The sequence below is a fragment of the Panthera tigris genome, chromosome B4, assembly GCF_018350195.1.
Source record: "Panthera tigris isolate Pti1 chromosome B4, P.tigris_Pti1_mat1.1, whole genome shotgun sequence".
NCBI lineage: Eukaryota > Metazoa > Chordata > Mammalia > Carnivora > Felidae > Panthera > Panthera tigris.
Genome location: NC_056666.1, coordinates 29,830,246 through 29,848,267, shown reverse-complemented (window position 1 = coordinate 29,848,267; position 18,022 = coordinate 29,830,246). Strand labels below are relative to the sequence as shown.

At 39.3% G+C, this 18,022-nt stretch overlaps 1 protein-coding gene across 4 annotated transcripts in view; it reads left to right on the top strand.

Annotated features, from left to right (window-relative positions):
* The window catches only part of NRP1 (neuropilin 1), a 138,398-nt gene that overhangs the window by 86,849 nt on the left and 33,527 nt on the right, over positions 1–18,022 (top strand). For all 4 annotated transcript variants that reach the window (XM_042991401.1, XM_042991400.1, XM_042991399.1 and 1 more), the window contains exons 7-8: positions 10,140–10,295; positions 13,718–13,862. In XM_042991401.1, the coding sequence (XP_042847335.1) occupies positions 10,140–10,295; positions 13,718–13,862 (301 nt within the window). The remainder of the gene's footprint in view (positions 1–10,139; positions 10,296–13,717; positions 13,863–18,022) is intronic.

Below are 18,022 nucleotides of genomic sequence, written 5' to 3'. Positions count from 1 at the left end.
AATTGCCAGTCACCAACTTCCCTCCACCGAAACAAAAACGCTCACCATTATAAGCTCATGTTCTTTTTTTTTTTTTTTTTTTTTTTTTTTTAATAAGCTCATGTTCTGAACTCGATGCCCTCTCCTTAAATGTTTGAGGAGCGAATGGTATGATTTCAACAGCAGTATGAATCCCTGAAGTAAACAAAAGGTTTTTATGCCACTTCACTGAAATGTTTTCTTTTAAATGTAGATATAAACTTAGGGTAAGACTGCAGAGTGTGCCATTAGAGCTCAAGAGAGAAGTCCCTGACTCATGCAGATTGAGGTTTAGGTATGTTCCCAGGAATGCTTGGATTCCCAGAGGCAGGGAGAGCCCGTATTTCAGCAGGATTATCTCAGCAACACAGTACATGCTCATGAGCTTAAAGCTTAATTACAAATAAGATGTCATTGTCTCTCTGTCACTAGCCACGCCCTTCCTGGCCTGGACTTGTGGACCACATGAAGGCCCACGCAAAGAGTGATACATGCTAGGGGGAGGGGGCAGGGAGGACACTTAACCTTGATCTCTAAAGCAACTTTGCCAGGAGATATTAGATAGAAAGAAAATATTCATCATATCCAGTATTTCAAAATACAGACAGTTGGGTGAGATATTTTTCCAGTTGATTCTGCCTTTAGCTCAACAATCTTGGCCCCTTCCCCTGCCAAAATCTTACCCCATCTTATGAGATCCAGTTTGATTCAAATGACCCTTTTACCATAAACCCTGTTCTTTCTCTTCCTGGAAGGAATCTTCCTTCTTTGGAATCCCATAATGCCTCATCTGTCAACATGGTGGTGTTTTTTACTTTCAGCCTTGTGTTATCATTATTTCCACATAGGCCTACCTGCTTCCAGAGCCTGGCAAACAGTACATGTGTGTTGAGTTTAATGGATTAGCTGCTTTTACTGGACACTTGAGATCCTTCAATTTAATTTCACACTTTCAGCTTGAACATCTATGATGTGTAACGTGCCCTAATTGTGAGCATGCTCCCTCGCTCCATTTATTTGTTTATAGTTTGCCCCCAAACGTTTTTAAGAAGAAGAACAGTAATTAATGTTTATCTACATAATACAGTGTGTCTTAATGTCCAGATTTTAGAGGTTTCTCAAGTAAGAGAGGAATTCAAATGGAATAACTGTCTGGGTTTTCTGCACACAATTATATCTGTTCAAGAAAATCTAGAAGGAAAAATACCCTCAGGTTTTGCAGAGAATATGTGAAGACTTTCTGCTCATACGTGTCTTAAAGATGTTTTTCATAAACTAAGCTGAGCATTTTCGGGTGGGTGTCACAGTCCCATGTGCTGCTGTCAATCCAAAGATCTTCAAAGCCTAATCTATCTTCAAAGCCTGTATCTATCACATGGAGGAAATGTAGACCAGTGGTGGTGCCTCCATTCTAGAACATTCCATCTTTATCGTTTCCATATTGGAGTGATTTGAGTAGCTGGATTCTGGAAATGACTCTAGTTGAAATGCTAAAGTATTAACCTGCTGCGCGGAGTCCCTTTTGTTTCTTTTTTTGCCTATGCCACTTGCCAATTTTAACAGCTACAGCAGATTTTACTATTTAAACAGAACCAGATGGAACTCCAGTTCAAAGAACATAGCAGAATTAAATATTACTTTTTTAATTAGTTGTTTCTGATTTATACCCAAAAAAATTAACATGAGATAGAAAGAATGTGCAATAAATTCAGACACAAAGGAACCCACTTAAGCATTGTCTCTCTTTATTAGCCAAAAAAAGACAAAGGTCTGCCCTTGTTTAGGGACATGGTTTTTCTTGCCCCTGTCCTTGTTCTTATGCTGGAAGTATAGTGGCAAGTCAGGGAAACCAGGCTTTCCATTGCGTTTCTGCTGTTACATCCTTATCTAATGTTATTCTAACTGGCTGGCTCACATCTTCCGATAGAAGAATTCATCTGTTCATTCATGTAGGATTGTTGTACTACTGGAGTTTTGTTATAACCAGTAGTTTGTTTCCACCCAAGAAAAATGCTTTCCTTTAATTTAGCTATGGGGGAGAAAAGAGACAGAGAGAGATTAATACAGGCAATTAAGACCAGAAAAGAAAATAGGTAAGGTTCTTCCTGCCTTGCACTTTTCTCATACTTGGATATTTTTACTCTTTACCAGAATTTAAAAAATATTTCCTCATTATCTTTTGCTTAAAACAATCCATCCCTACCATCTTATTTTTCAACAGCATAACTGAGTCATTTGCAAAGTTTTGCTTTCTGGTAGCCTGTGTAAATTTTAAACCCACAGTCAAGGTAATCATAAATGGTTTCATATTTTCTATGATTATACAAAAACGTAATTTTTAAAAAGAATGATCAGATTTCATTATTCTTGACAAAACAATTCTTTCAATACTTATCAAGTTTTTGCAATACAGATGGTGCAACAGCATGGGTGAGTGTTTGTACATGGGCCACGGGTCTCCTCTGGGTAAGTCCTGGCCCAGTCACAGGTGAGCTCTGTGACTCTGGGCAAGGTCCACCCACCAGTTAGTTCCTCAGTTGCTTTGCCCATAAAATCTTCCATGTGTGACTATTGAGAATTCAAAGAGATAATCTTGTAAATTTAGCCCTTAATAAATGCCTGATACATAGGGACTGCCCTGTGGTTTTCCTGTTAATATAGTAACTTCAGCCATAAGTATATTTTTTATGTAATACAATAATAGTGAAAAAACACATAGATAGAGAATTATGTCACTGGCTATAAAGTGGTTATATTCCAGTTGGTAACTATACAAAGTCCAAGATGCTAGGTTAAGGAATGCAATGATCAGATGCTTGAATTAAGCCCTCAGATCCTACAACAGCATTGATGTTCAAATGACCAGGCTCTATCAGAAAACATGTGTGTTATCTAAGGAAATGAGACAATTACTTAAAAAATATTTTCTTTAGCTTGTGGTGTCTAGTGATGAATTAAACAGTTCTTTGAGTCATCAGAGATGCTCTAAAAAAAAAACCCAACACACTCTCCCCCTGCTTCAAAGTATTTTTCCTGTTTTTAATCAGACTTCAGTTCTTTGTCCTTTATTTTTTCAGGCTCTTGTATTGACCTGCTATGGGAATGTTAGAAGATGGTAAACGCTTCCTTACCAATGCTACCTCAATGGGCAGTATTTTATTGAGCAAGACAGATTTTCATTTTAGAAATGAGGCTTTCCACATTATGACATTACCAATGGCTGGTTATGTATTATTGTAGAAAGCAACGATATTCATTTCATGGCTCGGAGGCTGCATGCTGGTGTTTAAATGGTAGTTTGCAAAGGTTTGCTACGTGATTTACTACACAATGCTAAGATGTGTGCTTTGTCCAAAAGTGATTCCCAGTAAAATGTGTGCCTCTCCTGGCTTCTCTTTATCTGGGGAATGTGTTTCCTGCCATTACTAAGACAATGCCATGGCCATAAAGTGCATGTGGATTATACCTGTAGACATCTTACAACAAACGTTGAGTCAGGATCATGGTCAGGATCCGTGCTGTAGGGGGTCCTCACCCCACAGGTGCTGCTAGCTCTCTACCCCCTCCCCCCCCAGAAGTGGATGAGGACAGGATTTTACTATTGCACCTCTCCCCAAACCCGAAATGAAAATTGGGCTTTCCTCTTCTGCATCTGCTGTCTGACAATATTTTCTCTTTGAGGATAGAGCACAGTGAAAGTAAGATGTGGGTAGACATTCTACTAGCAGTGTTAGAATTTATATTTATATTTATATTTATATTTATATTTATATTGGAAACAGGATATATTGGGTAAGCTATCGTAAGCTAACTCAGAGAGTGGCCGACAGAACTCAAAAGTAGCATGCTAGACTTCTGCAAAATAGTCTACATACTACCAGATAAGTACCAGATGTTTATGTGCATCACACACACAGAGTGAAACATTCAACAATTTTAGCCTAATGCATTGATGCTCGGCTCCATGCATACCCGTCCCATCATCACACCCCCTTACCATCACCCTTAATGTCAAACAGAAGTGCATCAAACTCAGCTGTAAAATCACATCCATCTTCCAATTAAAAATAAAGCAGCTGTGAAATAATGATATTCTTTCAAAATAAGAAGATAGTGATTGGAACAGAGCTGATTGGATTTAGGGAAAGCAGGTTACTTAATTATGGTTATTGTGTGAATGAGTTTTTATGGAAAGAAAGGAATTATCGTTCAGGATGATGAACCCTCCAAAACACAGAGGGGTGGCATTATGTAAAACAATTCTGGGGTTATATCTTTGTCTTTCCAGCCGCCTGTCTTGGGTCACCAATCTTGTCTATTATGATGTGAGGTTGGTAAGAGCTCATCATAATTCAAAAAGCTAAACCAGCAAGAGGATGGCCAGTGGCTGATTTGGAAAGGTTTTTGTGAAAACTATTTCTTTTGGCTTGAAAATGACCGGAGCACAATACTCTTTAAAGAGCCATACACTTCTTAACAAATAATGTCTATAGTGGTGAGGGAGGCACAGTAAGTTGTTTAGGGTCCATTTATTTCATTCATTCATTTCCTCCTGCTTACCTCTGCACTTCCTGCTCCTCCTTCTCACCAGAACATTCCTTCCCTTTGTGCCCATTTGTCCACTTCTACTGGGTACCCTTCAATACCCATCTTAGACATCAAAGTCTGCAGTGAAATGTCTGCAGTGCCCCAACTTCCAATTCTCTGGGTAAAATTTTACTCCTTCCCCTGTGCTGGATCACATTTCATGTGTATTGATTGCCCCATTCTGTCATCATGTGTTTGTGTTTCCAACACTCTGACTGCTCTTTATATCCTCACCACTTGATACAGAACTTAAAAGATGAGTGGTATTAAGTGTTCACTGAATGAATGTCAGTTAGGTTGAATAAAAATGTTCACAGGTTGAACAGATCATGCTACAACCATACTGTGGAACACCATGAAGCCACTGAAAATACTTTGGGCAAAAACTTCTATTCATAAAACTAAACAAAAAGCAGGTCATCAAACATAGACTTAATATGACCTCATTTTTTCTGATACTAATAAAACATACAACACAACATTCACATATAGTTTGCATAGGAAAGAATACTCTGGAAGGCTATTATTGGTGGCTTTCTCCTAATGTTGGTCTTATGGAGATTTTATTTTCTTCTTTAATCTTTTCTGCAGCTTATACATTTTCAATAGACATCTATTACTTTTCTATATAGAAAAGCAGATGTCCCTTGCAAGAAATCCTAAAAGTCTGTATGGAAGTAGAGCAAAGACGCAACCTGATGGGTTCGGTGGTGGAGACATGAGCTATCCCCCAAACATCCCGGGGGAAGAAGGTACTTCATTCTATCTACCGGACTGAAAAGACGAAAGAGTGATTTGTTGTCAGAAAAGAGGAAAAGGTTATTTTAGGTCAAGAGAACTTCACGTGGCAAAACAGGGAAACAGAAAGGCTTATTTTGTGTTAGGAATAACAAATAATTTCACGTGGCTGGAAGGGATGGTTGGAGAGGGATAGATGCAGCAGGTAGGACTACAAAGGCCAATGGAGGCCAACGTCATGGTTAGCAGAGCTGGCTTCACCGGTGAGAATGGTGTAAACACCCAGGCTTTAGGCAGTGAGTCCTTCTGAGTCTCCTGACACAGACACGGGAAGTGTGCCCAGCAGAGCTTCTGAGGCTGATGGTTTTGCTTCTCTCCCAAACCCAGTGAGTCACTCCAGGGTTGTTGTTAGGGCATTCCTCAAAAATACCTAGGAAGAAGGACTTGAAAGAACACCCCTGGTGTTGCCCATGAGAATTCCCGCAGTGATAGGGAGGCTGTGTCTTGGTAGAGTTCTGGCTACCATCCGGTTTTAATTGCAAAGGTTCAGGCCCCAGCCCTGATCATTTTGTGAGGTTGTCATTCATCCTTACTAAACCCAGTGGCAGTAATGTGAGGAAGAAAAATGAAATGAAATTTCAAGTATCCCAGTGCGGTATAAACAAGAGAATCTGCAGAGTTTTAAAGCACAGCAGGAAATTTTATGCAATTACAAGAGGAGGTTGCTAATGCATTTCATTGCTGTTGAGAAAAGAAAATATTTTTTTCTTTTTTACAAGTGATTCGTGTACATGTTTTAGGGCCTTTCTATCTGGGACCTTGGACGTTTCCCCTGTTGGATACCCAGTTAATTCCAGTCTGTTGCTCCTTCCTTTAAGTCAGTTGTTTCTAATGCCTAGGGTTCTTCCAGTTGACTACCAATTAAATTCTCTCCTACCTGGTAACCAAATTTTACCCTAAAAACAAAGTTTAAAAATTAGGAAAAGGACAGCCAGGGAATGAAGTACTAGAGTTATTTCAAATCAGCCTAAGCTGAATGTGCACTCTTGAGAATTTAATCATTTCCAAACTGAAGAGCCATTTGTAAGTTGGACAGGAAGAGTTTATTTAAATAGCTCTGCTTCATGCTCCCTTGGACGTCAAGACTTGAAGGGCCCTTCAGCTTGAAAGTGGATATGGCATTGGGCATGACTCAATGGATAGTCAGTAAAGCACTAAGTGTTCTGAGAGCATTTGAAAACAGTTGAAATTGTTGAGTGCAACCATGTCCAGAGTGCCCATTAACTTTCAGATTGCAGCGTTAGGAAATCAGAGAGTTTTTGCGGCAACTTAAAATCACCTGATTATTTGTCTGGAATAGAGTTAGATTTAGGGTTGCCAGAACATCCAGTTAAATCTGAATTTCAAGTAAACAATGGACCAGTTGTTCATATGTCCCAAATATTGCACGGGACGTACATGTACTAAAAACATTTGTTGTTGCGCTGAAATTCAAATTTAACCTAACAGTCTATATTTTTATTTGCTAAATCTGGCAAACGTGGATTTGCCTCCTTTTTTTGAGCTTTGTATACAAATTCATACAACGTATTATAGTTCACTTGTGAAAAAAACTCAAATTTCAGAAAAAAATTTAAATAGCAAGTACAGGCACTTGATAAAAATGTGTTGGGTAAATATTTATTTGTTAAAATTAAAGCATCTACCATTATCCAAAAATATTAATTTCTATTAAAGTCTTGCTCATTTTGTCTCTTAAATCTGGTAATAGCAACCAGAGCATAGACTTTACATCTTTAAAATCAGGTAAATGAGGGGCGCCTGGGTGGCTCAGTCGGTTGGGTGTCCGACTTCAGCTCAGGTCATGATCTCACAGTCTGTGGGTTCGAGCCCCACGTCAGGCTCTGTTCTAACAGCTCAGAGCCTAGAGCCTCTTTCGGATTCTGTGTCTCCCTCTCTCTCTGACCCTCCCCCGTTCATGTTCTGTCTCTCTCTGTCTCAAAAATAAACGTTAAAAAAAAATTTAAATCAGGTAAATGAGATAAAGATGTTTTTACATTGAATGGTATCCTCTTCCTTTCTAGATGAAGTCTCCTATTATTGAATTGTGTGACTTCAACTTGGCTTTTATGAGCTAGTAATACAGCTGTTTTTCCTGGATTTAACTTTGTGTTCAGTTTTGAAGTGAATTGGCAATATGTTGATTTAACTACTCTAAGGGCCTTCAGGAAAAAGCAATTCATGAAAGACAATAGTCATTCTTCATGAGGCTGAGTGTACATAAAATGGAAATTATTTAGGTGTCCATGGCCTATAGGACTGGAGGGTTAATTGAAATTTTGTTTTCTGAAAATTGGGTTGTCATGTAGTAAGTGGAAAGCAGGATTCAGAAGTTTTGGTGGTAGGTAGAGGGTATACTGCAGGGGAGGGGGTTGTTTTCTTTTTCTTTTTCTTTTTCTTTTTCTTTTCTTTCTTTTTTTTTTTTTTTTTCTTTTGGCTTTTGTTGCTATTTTCATTGGAAAATGGCATTCTATTACCTAATAATGAATGTACTGTTGAAACATCTTGTTACTGTTAAGCAGTTGTGATATGCAATTACTTTCTGTGTCCTGTAAAAAGTATTTGCCAGGGGTGCCTGGATGGCTCAGTTGGTTGGGCATCCAACTCTTGACTTCAGCTCATGTTCTCATGGCTCATGGGTTCAAGCCCCACATCAGGCTCTGCACTGATGGTGTGGAGCCTGCTTGGGATTATCTCTCTCCCTTTCTCTCTGCTCCTCCCCTGCTTGCACTCTATCTCTCTCTCTCCAGATAAATCAATAAACATTTTTTAAAAAAAACTTTCAAAAGTATTTGCCATATATTTGTATCATTTCTTTAAAGTATTTGCATTATACAGAAATACAATAGAGGGTATGACAAATGGAGGAAAACAATTTTAAACAAATAATCAAATGTATCCCTAAAAAAAAACTGAAAACATTTCTAATCTATAGAAACAAGTAATGATTTTTGTTTTAAGATCATTCTTGGTTATTGGGGCACCTGGGTGGCTCAGTCAGTTAAGCGTCTGACTCTCGGTTTCAGCATGCGAGGTCATGATCTCACAGTTTGGTGAGTTCAAGCCCCACATCAGGCTATGCACTGACAGTGTGGAGCCTGCTTGGGATTCTCTCCCTCTCTTCCTCTCTCTCTCTGCCCCTCTCCTACTCACACTGACTCTCTCTTAAAATAAATAAATGAACTAAATTTGTTTTTAAAGATTATTCTTGGTTATTAATGATGGAAATAAGGGAAGTAAAAGAAAAAAAAACACTGTAGTTGACCCTTACACAACATGGGTTTGAAGTATGGGGGCACACTAAAAAGTGTATTTTTTATAGTATTGTACTGGAGGTGTATTTCCTTATGATTTCCTTAATAACATTTTCTTTTCTGCAACTTACTTTATTGTAAGCATACAGTATATAACTCATATAACATATAAACTATGTGTGTATCAATTATTTATATTATCTGTAAGGTTTCTGGTCAACAGTGGATTATTAGTAGTTAGGTTTTGGGGGAGTCAAAAGTTATACACTGATCTTCAACTATGGAGCAGGTCAGAGCCCCTAACCCCCCTCATTGTTCAAGGGTCAACAGTATTTTACTTTACAGAGTACATGGAATCATAGGAAGTCAGAGTTGAAAGGGGCCTTCCAGGTTATCTAGCCCAACTCTTTTATTTAACAGACGAAGAACTGGAAATCTAAAGTCATTAAAGATGAAGTGATTTGTCCAAGGCCCAACAGCTAGCTAGTGGCAGAACCAATACTAGAGATTTGAGGGCCCGATGCTTAGATCTTTGCCCCACCCACTCATATCACAGGGTCACAGGAACAACCCAAGCCACTGCACACCTCTGCCAGGAAATCGTGGACCTTCAGGCTTTGGTCACCCTCTGTCATCACTGCTGTGATGCTTTCCAAGTAGCCCAACCTTCAGGGGTACGAGACAGGCTAGTGAGAGATGAAGATGAGGCTACAGTGTTGAGGAACTTCTCCACTGGAAACTTACAGTAGGAGCTTGTGAACTCTAGCCATTGTCACTTGGAGGCATCAGTCCTTCCCAGATGATGCCTTGGAATCCACTTGCCTCTTGAGCTGAACTGCAAGAGAGGCCATGGGAAGATATGGGGAAGAAAGAAATCTAAAGATGAAACAGATATCCTTACTTTGCCTTCCTGGTCTCCCCTCCATTCCAGATTATAAGTCTCTGGCCCATTCTCCAAACCACAGCACTCCTAGTGCTTTCGAAGTCCTCTTGTTTCTGTCTGGAAGGGGACAGATGCTGAAGAGTGATGAGAAATGGGAGCCCATTAGACCTGAGTTTTAGTCCAAGCCTCTCCAACATCCAATTTGCAAGTTTATCTTGTCTTTTCTAATTTTATCTTATCTTTTCTAATTGTAAAATAACACATACCAATGCATTGTTTGGAAAGAATTTTTAATCTCTTAGAAAATATAGCAAAATGATATTGAAACCAGTGTTCACTTTTGTACCAAGATCAAGCAGTTGTGGTTGCAGCAGTCTCTTCCTGGAACTGCCAAACTCGGACAATTGCTGTCTTAACCCTAGCCATGCCTTTCTTTAGAAGGAATGAAATGGAGAAGTTAGGGGATGTTGATGCCAGGTGGAAGTAGGACCTATAACTCTCAGGTGGCTGAAAACTGCACTGTGGAACCCACGGGAAAAGATGTTTCAGGTTATGATGGTGCAGGGTGAATGATTGACTAAGCTTGTATTGTTTTGCAGGTAGACTTGGGCCTTCTGCGCTTTGTCACTGCTGTCGGGACACAGGGAGCCATTTCAAAGGAAACCAAGAAGAAATATTATGTCAAGACTTACAGAATAGACATTAGCTCCAATGGGGAAGACTGGATCACCATAAAGGAAGGAAATAAACCTGTCGTAAGTTTCACTGTCAGCCCCTCGACCAATTCAGTCTTTGAAACGGATGATCAATTTTTACTTGTTTGTTTGGGAGCTTTCTGTCTGGCCTGGTTTAGTTTGGGATTGATTTAAAATGAAAAGTGCAATTTGAGGTTTATATCTGACCAAGGGGTGGGGGTGGAGGGGTCTCATGTTCCCAGATCCAGAAGCCAAGAGGAAATTATACAGATGCTTCCTAGAAAAGTCAATACCAGCCAAATTAAGTGTTAGACTCAAGAATCACTTTAACCCTCCCGTGGGGACACTGAGCATGTATAGGATAAGCACTGTCTTTTTAGAACCTGAGGAGTTGTTCTGTTTTGCTTCCCCGTGTTTCTTCATTGTCTTTCATAGATTCCTTCTTTCTTCCTCTCAGTCATGGGCTGGTTTTAGAAAACTCCTTTTCATCTACCCTCTGTGGCTCACAAACTAATTTACAAGAGTGTTTGGCCGTTTATGTGAAAATGAATAGAAGAAAGGCAGTTCACAGTGTTCCCTCAGATCACACAAATGACATGATGTTACCTCCTCACTGCTCTTAACAAAAGAAGACACACCAACCATGCCCTGCCCTGGGTGCCCTGCCCTAAATCATTTGGAGCTGAGTTGTTTTTCTCAGCCTGCGTGTTTATTTGAAGTTATGCTTGCTCTGATTTACTCATCAAAAGATTTCTGAGATCTCATATTCACTGTTTCCCCAAAACTAAAAGCTTGCCCTGAAGGCCAAATAAAATGCACAGAAATGATAAGGATAGTAGCAAAGATCCAGGTAACTTGAAATTCAGGGTTTGGGAAGAGGCCAATTAACATGTCCTTGTCTCTGTTTTGAGCATGCATGGCCTGATTTTCTCCTTCTGGGTCTGGAACTAAGAAGAGCCATAGTGTGAAGTGAGAGAACTGTTAATTCCTTTTGATTAGCTGCAAAGCCCCCACTCTTATTTAGGGCAGACAAAATGAAAGTAGATATATAGACAGTTGCCCTGTGGGAGGGAAGGTCTATGGACAGCAAGTTCAAGGCCACTGACTAGCCCTGGAGGACATGGAACCAGTCCTCCATCTGGGGAAGAAAAATCCTCACAGCCAGCATTTGTGAAGCTTTAGCAAGTAAAATTTGACCCTAAGTTTCATGACTTAATCTTGACATATTTTTGAAGACATGCTTTAATTTCAAACAAACAAACAAACAAACAAACAAACAAACAAACAAGATATTAATGCCCAGGACACAACAAGAAGAGTAAGGAGAACTGACCTCAGGCCTTCAGGCCATTTCTTTAAAACATGAGTGCTACTTCTCCACGGTGTCCTCGTCAGCCGCTGGCCATCAGTCATTGGCATGGCCCAGAAGGGGCTGTCCGAGAGCACACACCAGGTTCTGAGGGGGTGTCTGACAATGCACAGAGCTCACTCTAGGTCCACTATCAGGAACATCCTGGCACATGGAAGGGCTTCCAGAGTGGGAGGCAGAAAGAATAAAGAAGGATTCAGCAAAGATATAGGTGCGACATCCATCTGAGCACTTTTATTGAACCTAAATGCAAGCCAGACGTCCACCTGGCATCCAGTTATTGTTGTCCACCCTCCTTTCCCTTTACTTTGCGGCCTCTCAGACACTGACCCCTACCCCCTTCCCTGCTTTCTTAGCCAATGACAAGGCCAGCAGCCCTCTTTATGTTGAGTGGAATGTATGTACCTCCATGGTTTTCAGCAAATGTGAAGTCCCCTCAGTGTGAGCCAGAGTTCACCCCCAGCCTGTGCCGGGGCATGCAGTGCTCTTAACTGACTGTCAGGCTCTCCCTGAAGTGGACTTGTTGACCCTTCAAGCGTTATATGGCTTGGGACTCTGCTTCCTCTGGCAGCTGCCCATTCTTCTCTGTCACACAAAAATGCTCCCACACAGATTGTTTCCCAGAGAGATTTGCTAAAGTAGGACAGAAATCCAAAGGCCATCACAGGCGAGGATAAATTATGATATTAAACCATCTCTGGAGAGGGATCAGGCTAACGGCCAACTTTGTAAAGCATTTGACCACCTTCAGTCACACAGGCCACTTAAGCTAAATGAAGTAAAAACATCAGCTCGACCTTTAGAAGTCCTTTCTCCCAGGGGAAGAACAAGTCTTGGGAAATTGTGGTTCTCCTCTGAGAACTTACCTGGAAACGTGGGGAGGAATCTCCAGGCCTCCAATGGACTCAGTAATGCTCAAGTGACACAACATAATAGGAATATGGTGTGGCTGTGTAAGAAGCAGAGCACTAGCTGATTTACTTTGACACGGGATATCCCCAGTTCAGGGCCAAAGTGAAAGACAGGGAAGTAGAGGCTTTTAGTTCCTCCTGAGGTGGGTCTAGTGCCGGATGTTCCAGCATGGAACCTGCTGAAGAACACAGCAGTGGAGCCACGCCCAGGAAGAGTAGTCCCGACACATCCTTGTGGGAAACTCATTCATGACTGGCACTTACTATATTTGCAGTTACAAGCCTCATCTTTCTTAAAATAAAATGGCTCATTTTTAAAACTAGAAGCAGGAGCCCTGGAAAAGCTGATTTCCAGTTACATATCATTTATAACTCAATGTTGATTTTGACCACTAAAACATGATTTTACCAATATCCAAAAAAGATGAAAGATCATTACTTAGTTGGTGTCAGGGATAAAGTTTCCCATCAAGAAATGGAGTTAAAAGAGGGGAAGCTACTTGACACAGTGCTGTAGCTGGGAATATAACCTAGAATTTTCAAAAAGCCAAACCCTATGGGGGCACCTGGGTAACTCAGTTGGTTAAGCATCTGACTTCAGCTCAGGTCATGATTTCACAGTTCGTGGGTTTGAGCCCCATGTTGGGCTTTGTGCGGACAGCTCAAAACTTGGAGCCTGCTTCAAATGCTGTGTGTGTCTCTCTCTCCCCACTTCCCCGCTTGTGCTGTCTCTCGTGAATAAACGTTAAAAAAATTTTTTTTTTTTTAAAGCCAGACCCTACACTGAACTCAAAAAGTCCTCCTTCTGGGGGTTCCTGGGAAAGTAAAATAGAGTGACTTCCCATGCACCGTCTATAGTATTATGTAGGTCCTTATGATAAAGTTAATAATTTCCAACTTTTTTGGATAGCCTTTTTAGGTAGCCTTTAACAAATGTTGTCTTTGTAATAGTGCTTTTGGAGTCTCTAGGATCTCAGAAAATTGAATGGATGATTAGAACAACATTCTACATTACACGTGATTTCTTCTGATTGCCATCATTTGAAAAAAATAACATGACAAATTACTAATGCCACCTCAACCTTTGATGGGCAATGCTGAAATTATAAATAATTTTTATAGGCATTTGTGGAAACATATTTTTGTATTTGTCTTAAATCTGAAGAGTCTGTCATTAAAGGACCCTTTCTTTTTCTATATAGATCTTTCAGGGAAACACCAACCCCACAGATGTTGTGTTTGGAGTTTTCCCTAAACCACTAATAACTCGATTTGTCCGAATCAAACCGGTGACTTGGGAAACTGGCATATCTATGAGGTTTGAAGTCTATGGCTGCAAGATAACAGGTGAGCTCCAGCTTGAAGATGGCCCAGTTTTGATTTATGTAAGCTTTGCAGTATAGGGAGTTTTTATAATTTTATGAATGGGAATTTTATAATTTTATATAAAGCTGGTCGTTTTCTTTATATAAATCTGGTCATTTTCAGTTGGTAGTTAAGGGCATATGCTTTGAGTTTAGACATCTGCGTTCAAATGCTGTTGATACTCCTCACTAGCTTATTTTGTGAGGGAATTTATTGTCTTTCAAAGCCTTAGTGATCTCAACTAGAAAACAGTCATCATGCACCATGCAGGATTGTTGTGATAATGGAGTAGCTCGTGGATATAAAGTGCTCAGCACAGCCTGGTGCTAAGCGACACCTTTCCACTTGACTCCAAGCTCCATGATGGTGAGCACTGTGCTTTTCATCCCTGTTTCCTGGGTGCAGGGCACACTGACAGGTGCTTAGTCGATTTGCAATGAAAAATTATTGCATGGCATGCTCTCCACCTTTTTCATTTTGATGCCTATGGTTGGCTCTGTCAGCCACAGTCAAGAAGGAGTTTAACTTATGAGAATTTCTCTCTTCACTCACTCTACCTGGACAACTTTTTGTCTCAATATCTATCCCTCTTTTATTGAATGCATACACTAATATTAGAAATTGATCGGTCAATGTTTCCTCTCTTTTTGTTTGTTTCTTCTGACATTCACAGGACTTAAAAAATCTCTGTTAAATTGATGTAAGTAGAGGGATTATACCCATTTGAGAGATGAAGGTGTACTCTGGAGGCACGAAATGGCTAAAAAAGTGGGCCAGCTCGGGACAGAGCTGGAAGTAAAAGAACTGTCGTCACTGTCACTCTCACTGCATTTCTCTGGCGATTCACTGATCTTCCTGTGCCACCATTCTGTATTCTGAAGTAAATACTAGTCAGGCCACAATTCCTCTCCATTTAAGTAAATACATTGCAAAGGTTTCACACACACACACACACACACACACACACAAAGCAGTACAATGTAAACTTCAGTGTAAGTTTAAAAGTTAAATGGAATCAGTAACTGATTCACCAAAAAGTAATTAAAAGTGAACCACTTTTAAAAGTCTCTGAACTGTCTTTTAATATTATGTTAGTGTACATAGTTAGGACAGTTCGTCTCTTCTTCCATGAATGCTAGTACTATTGTTTTTATTTTTATCCTTTGTAGGATAATTATATCGAGACAAGGAAACTACTGAATTTAAAAAAAAACAAAAACAAAAACAAAAACAAAAGCCCCACCACCTGGGCAATTTTCAATGAAATTACAAGCCATTTGGACAAGAGCACCACAAGAAAAAACTAAGGAGAAAAAAACTATCCTTGTTTATAGGAGAGTCCATTTTGGCAAGTAATAACTGACACCTGATTTTACCAAAATCATATTTATTTCCATACCAGAGACAGGTTTGTTTATTGTTTCAGGACCTAAGACTAAGAAAGTTCAAGGCCTTGGAGGCAGGAATTGGGTGGAGAGAGGTTTGGAGGAAGAAGGGATGTTGAAAAGTTAGATATAACCTTGGCTTTTTTTTGATCAGCAGTTACATGAGAAAAGTTCTAGGTCATTTTCAGAGAATTACAAATTTCAGAAGTTGCTCATAAATTTGTAGAAACAAGGCCATTTGAGGTCAGGGTGGAAATAATTTCTGGCTCATTTCTAATCTAATGTCATTGCACCAAAAAAAAAAAAAAAAAGAAGAAGACGAAGAAGAAGTAACTTTGTAAAGACTCCAAACGTATTAGTCTAAACTCTGATTTCTGAAGTTCTCCTTTTAGTTCAATAAAACACACTTAAATTTGAACCTCTCTTTCCATTTTCACAAGGATTTCCCTGAGAGTTCATTCTAGGTGTGTGAGTCTTCACAGGTGAAGAAGGCAAATACTTTATTGGATTTTAAAACCAAAAATGTTACATGACTCAATGTTAAAGGACTAATTAAATGTCTAGTTTATTTATTTAAACATAGATGTCTAAAATAGCATACACTATTTTCACATATATTTTATTTTACTATTATTTTAAGGAGCTATTTTTTCCCAAAAAAGATACTGCTTTTAAGTTCATAGTGCTAGTATTTTTATCATGACCCCTGATATATTTTATATACTTCTCTCTAGTAAGGTAGCTACAATCTCCAAATAACTGACCAAGGCAGATTTTTGGGAAGGCAGCATGTTATAAGGACGGTCACGTGGACAGAAAGTGTGCAGACATCTATCCAGGCCTCACTCTCGACTGTCCACTTGGTGAATGTGAGACCATGGGCAAGACATTTTGTCCCTCTGAACTCCATTTCCTGGTCAGTAAGATTAACCTTAATTCAGCTGAAATGAAGATTAAATTGAAAGTATTTATAATACACTTGGCCTAGAGTCAGTGTTAACTAAATGGTACCCAGTAAATTACACAGTGAATGGTACTGCATGAACTGAACCTAGGACAAGTCCCAGCAAGCAGAGTTTTCTTCTTGATGACCAGAAGCAGATAGTTTTCAGCTTTCAGAGGCCCTAGTCCCCTCAGAATAGAGACTGATGCAAGAGAACAAGGCTGCAGTGTCCCTGCTGGACTGTAAGATCCGTGAAAGCAGGGGCCATGTTTGCCTTACTTTCTATTGTATCCTGTATGCCTGGAACAAGTGCTCAATACATTTATTTTTGAATGAATGAATGGATGAATGAATTGCAGTTCTATCCACAAATGACTGAATTTCAAAATACCACCCTCTCCTCTTCAGTTGGCAATTCCTAACTTAAACTGGATTAAAACAAACAAAAACTATTGAATTAAGTTATCCTGTGAATACATCACTCGACTTCCGAAGTCTCCAGAGCCCTTAAGTTTTAACCTAATTTTTGTATTCAGAAATTATTTTTTAGAAATACAATAATCCTAGAGAAGCCAGAGTATACAGTGTGGTCACCATGTAGAGATATAAAGAAAACAAGATTGGAGCAAAAACCATTCTGTTTTAAAGGTGATTGCCAAAGGAGCATTTTCATTATTTTGACAAAGCAGGCTTCATCATTTCGGCAAATATGGATATGTGGGGAAGATAGTCTTGGAGGATTACTGCTTGATGTATGAGAACATACCACAAACTCGTTTAACTTGTGTTTGTTAACCAGAAGTGTCTTCACTGGTACTTCTGCTCACATCAGTGTGTTCCTGTGTTAATCAAAGTTTGGAGGGATGATCTCAGGTGCCACAATATCCTGAGTCATCATGGGAAGATTAAATTATGCTCACTCAGTTTCACCCATCAAATGCAGTTATCATGAATGAACCCTCTCATTCTCTAAAACAGAGTATTTGATTTACCAGTATATCTCAGTTTTCCTATTAAAACTGTATAATTTTACCATAATATATCAATGAAAAGAATGACCTTAATTCCCCACCACAGAACTCATCTCTCCCTTCCATCTAATATTGCTTTTTAAGTTTTCAAACAGGGTTGCCAGGTAAAATACAGAATGTCCAGTTAAATTTGATGCCAATAAATGACAAAGAATTTTTTAGTATAAGTATGTCCCATGCAATATTTGGGACATACTTATACCAAAAAATTATTCATTATTTTAAATTCTAATTTAGTCTGGCATCCTGTTTCCTGTTTTGTTGTTTTTCTTTGATTGTTTGCTAAATTTGGCAACACTATTTCCAAAGGATTTGACATGCAGCCAGGCTAAAGCACATCTGAGCAAGCCTGCTATGGAAGAATAGAACTAGATCCTAGCATCTTATTCAAACCTTGAAATGTTAGTGTAACTTTTCTCCTAATCGTTGCTAAAAGTGAGTTATTAAATTGTTGAATTAATAATTGTTATTTAACATTGTTAAAAGTGCTAATTTTTAGTTAAAGGCAAATCAATGTGCCTCTTCACTGTTCTTTTTTGGATGAGGCAGACTTATAGAAGGAACAAGGGTCTAACTGTACTGTGGATATGTTAGCAGAATGGGGGCTGGGCATCACTAGGTTTGTTGATATGTAAACTCTGCCTTAGCCAAGTCTGCATTAGAGAAAGGACGTTAATCTGGTAAGGGTTGTGCTCTCCTTACAATATTCAAGTTAATTGTGTTTTTGTCCAGATGGTAACATCTGGTACTTATTACTAGCTAAACATTTTCTTTATAAAAGCT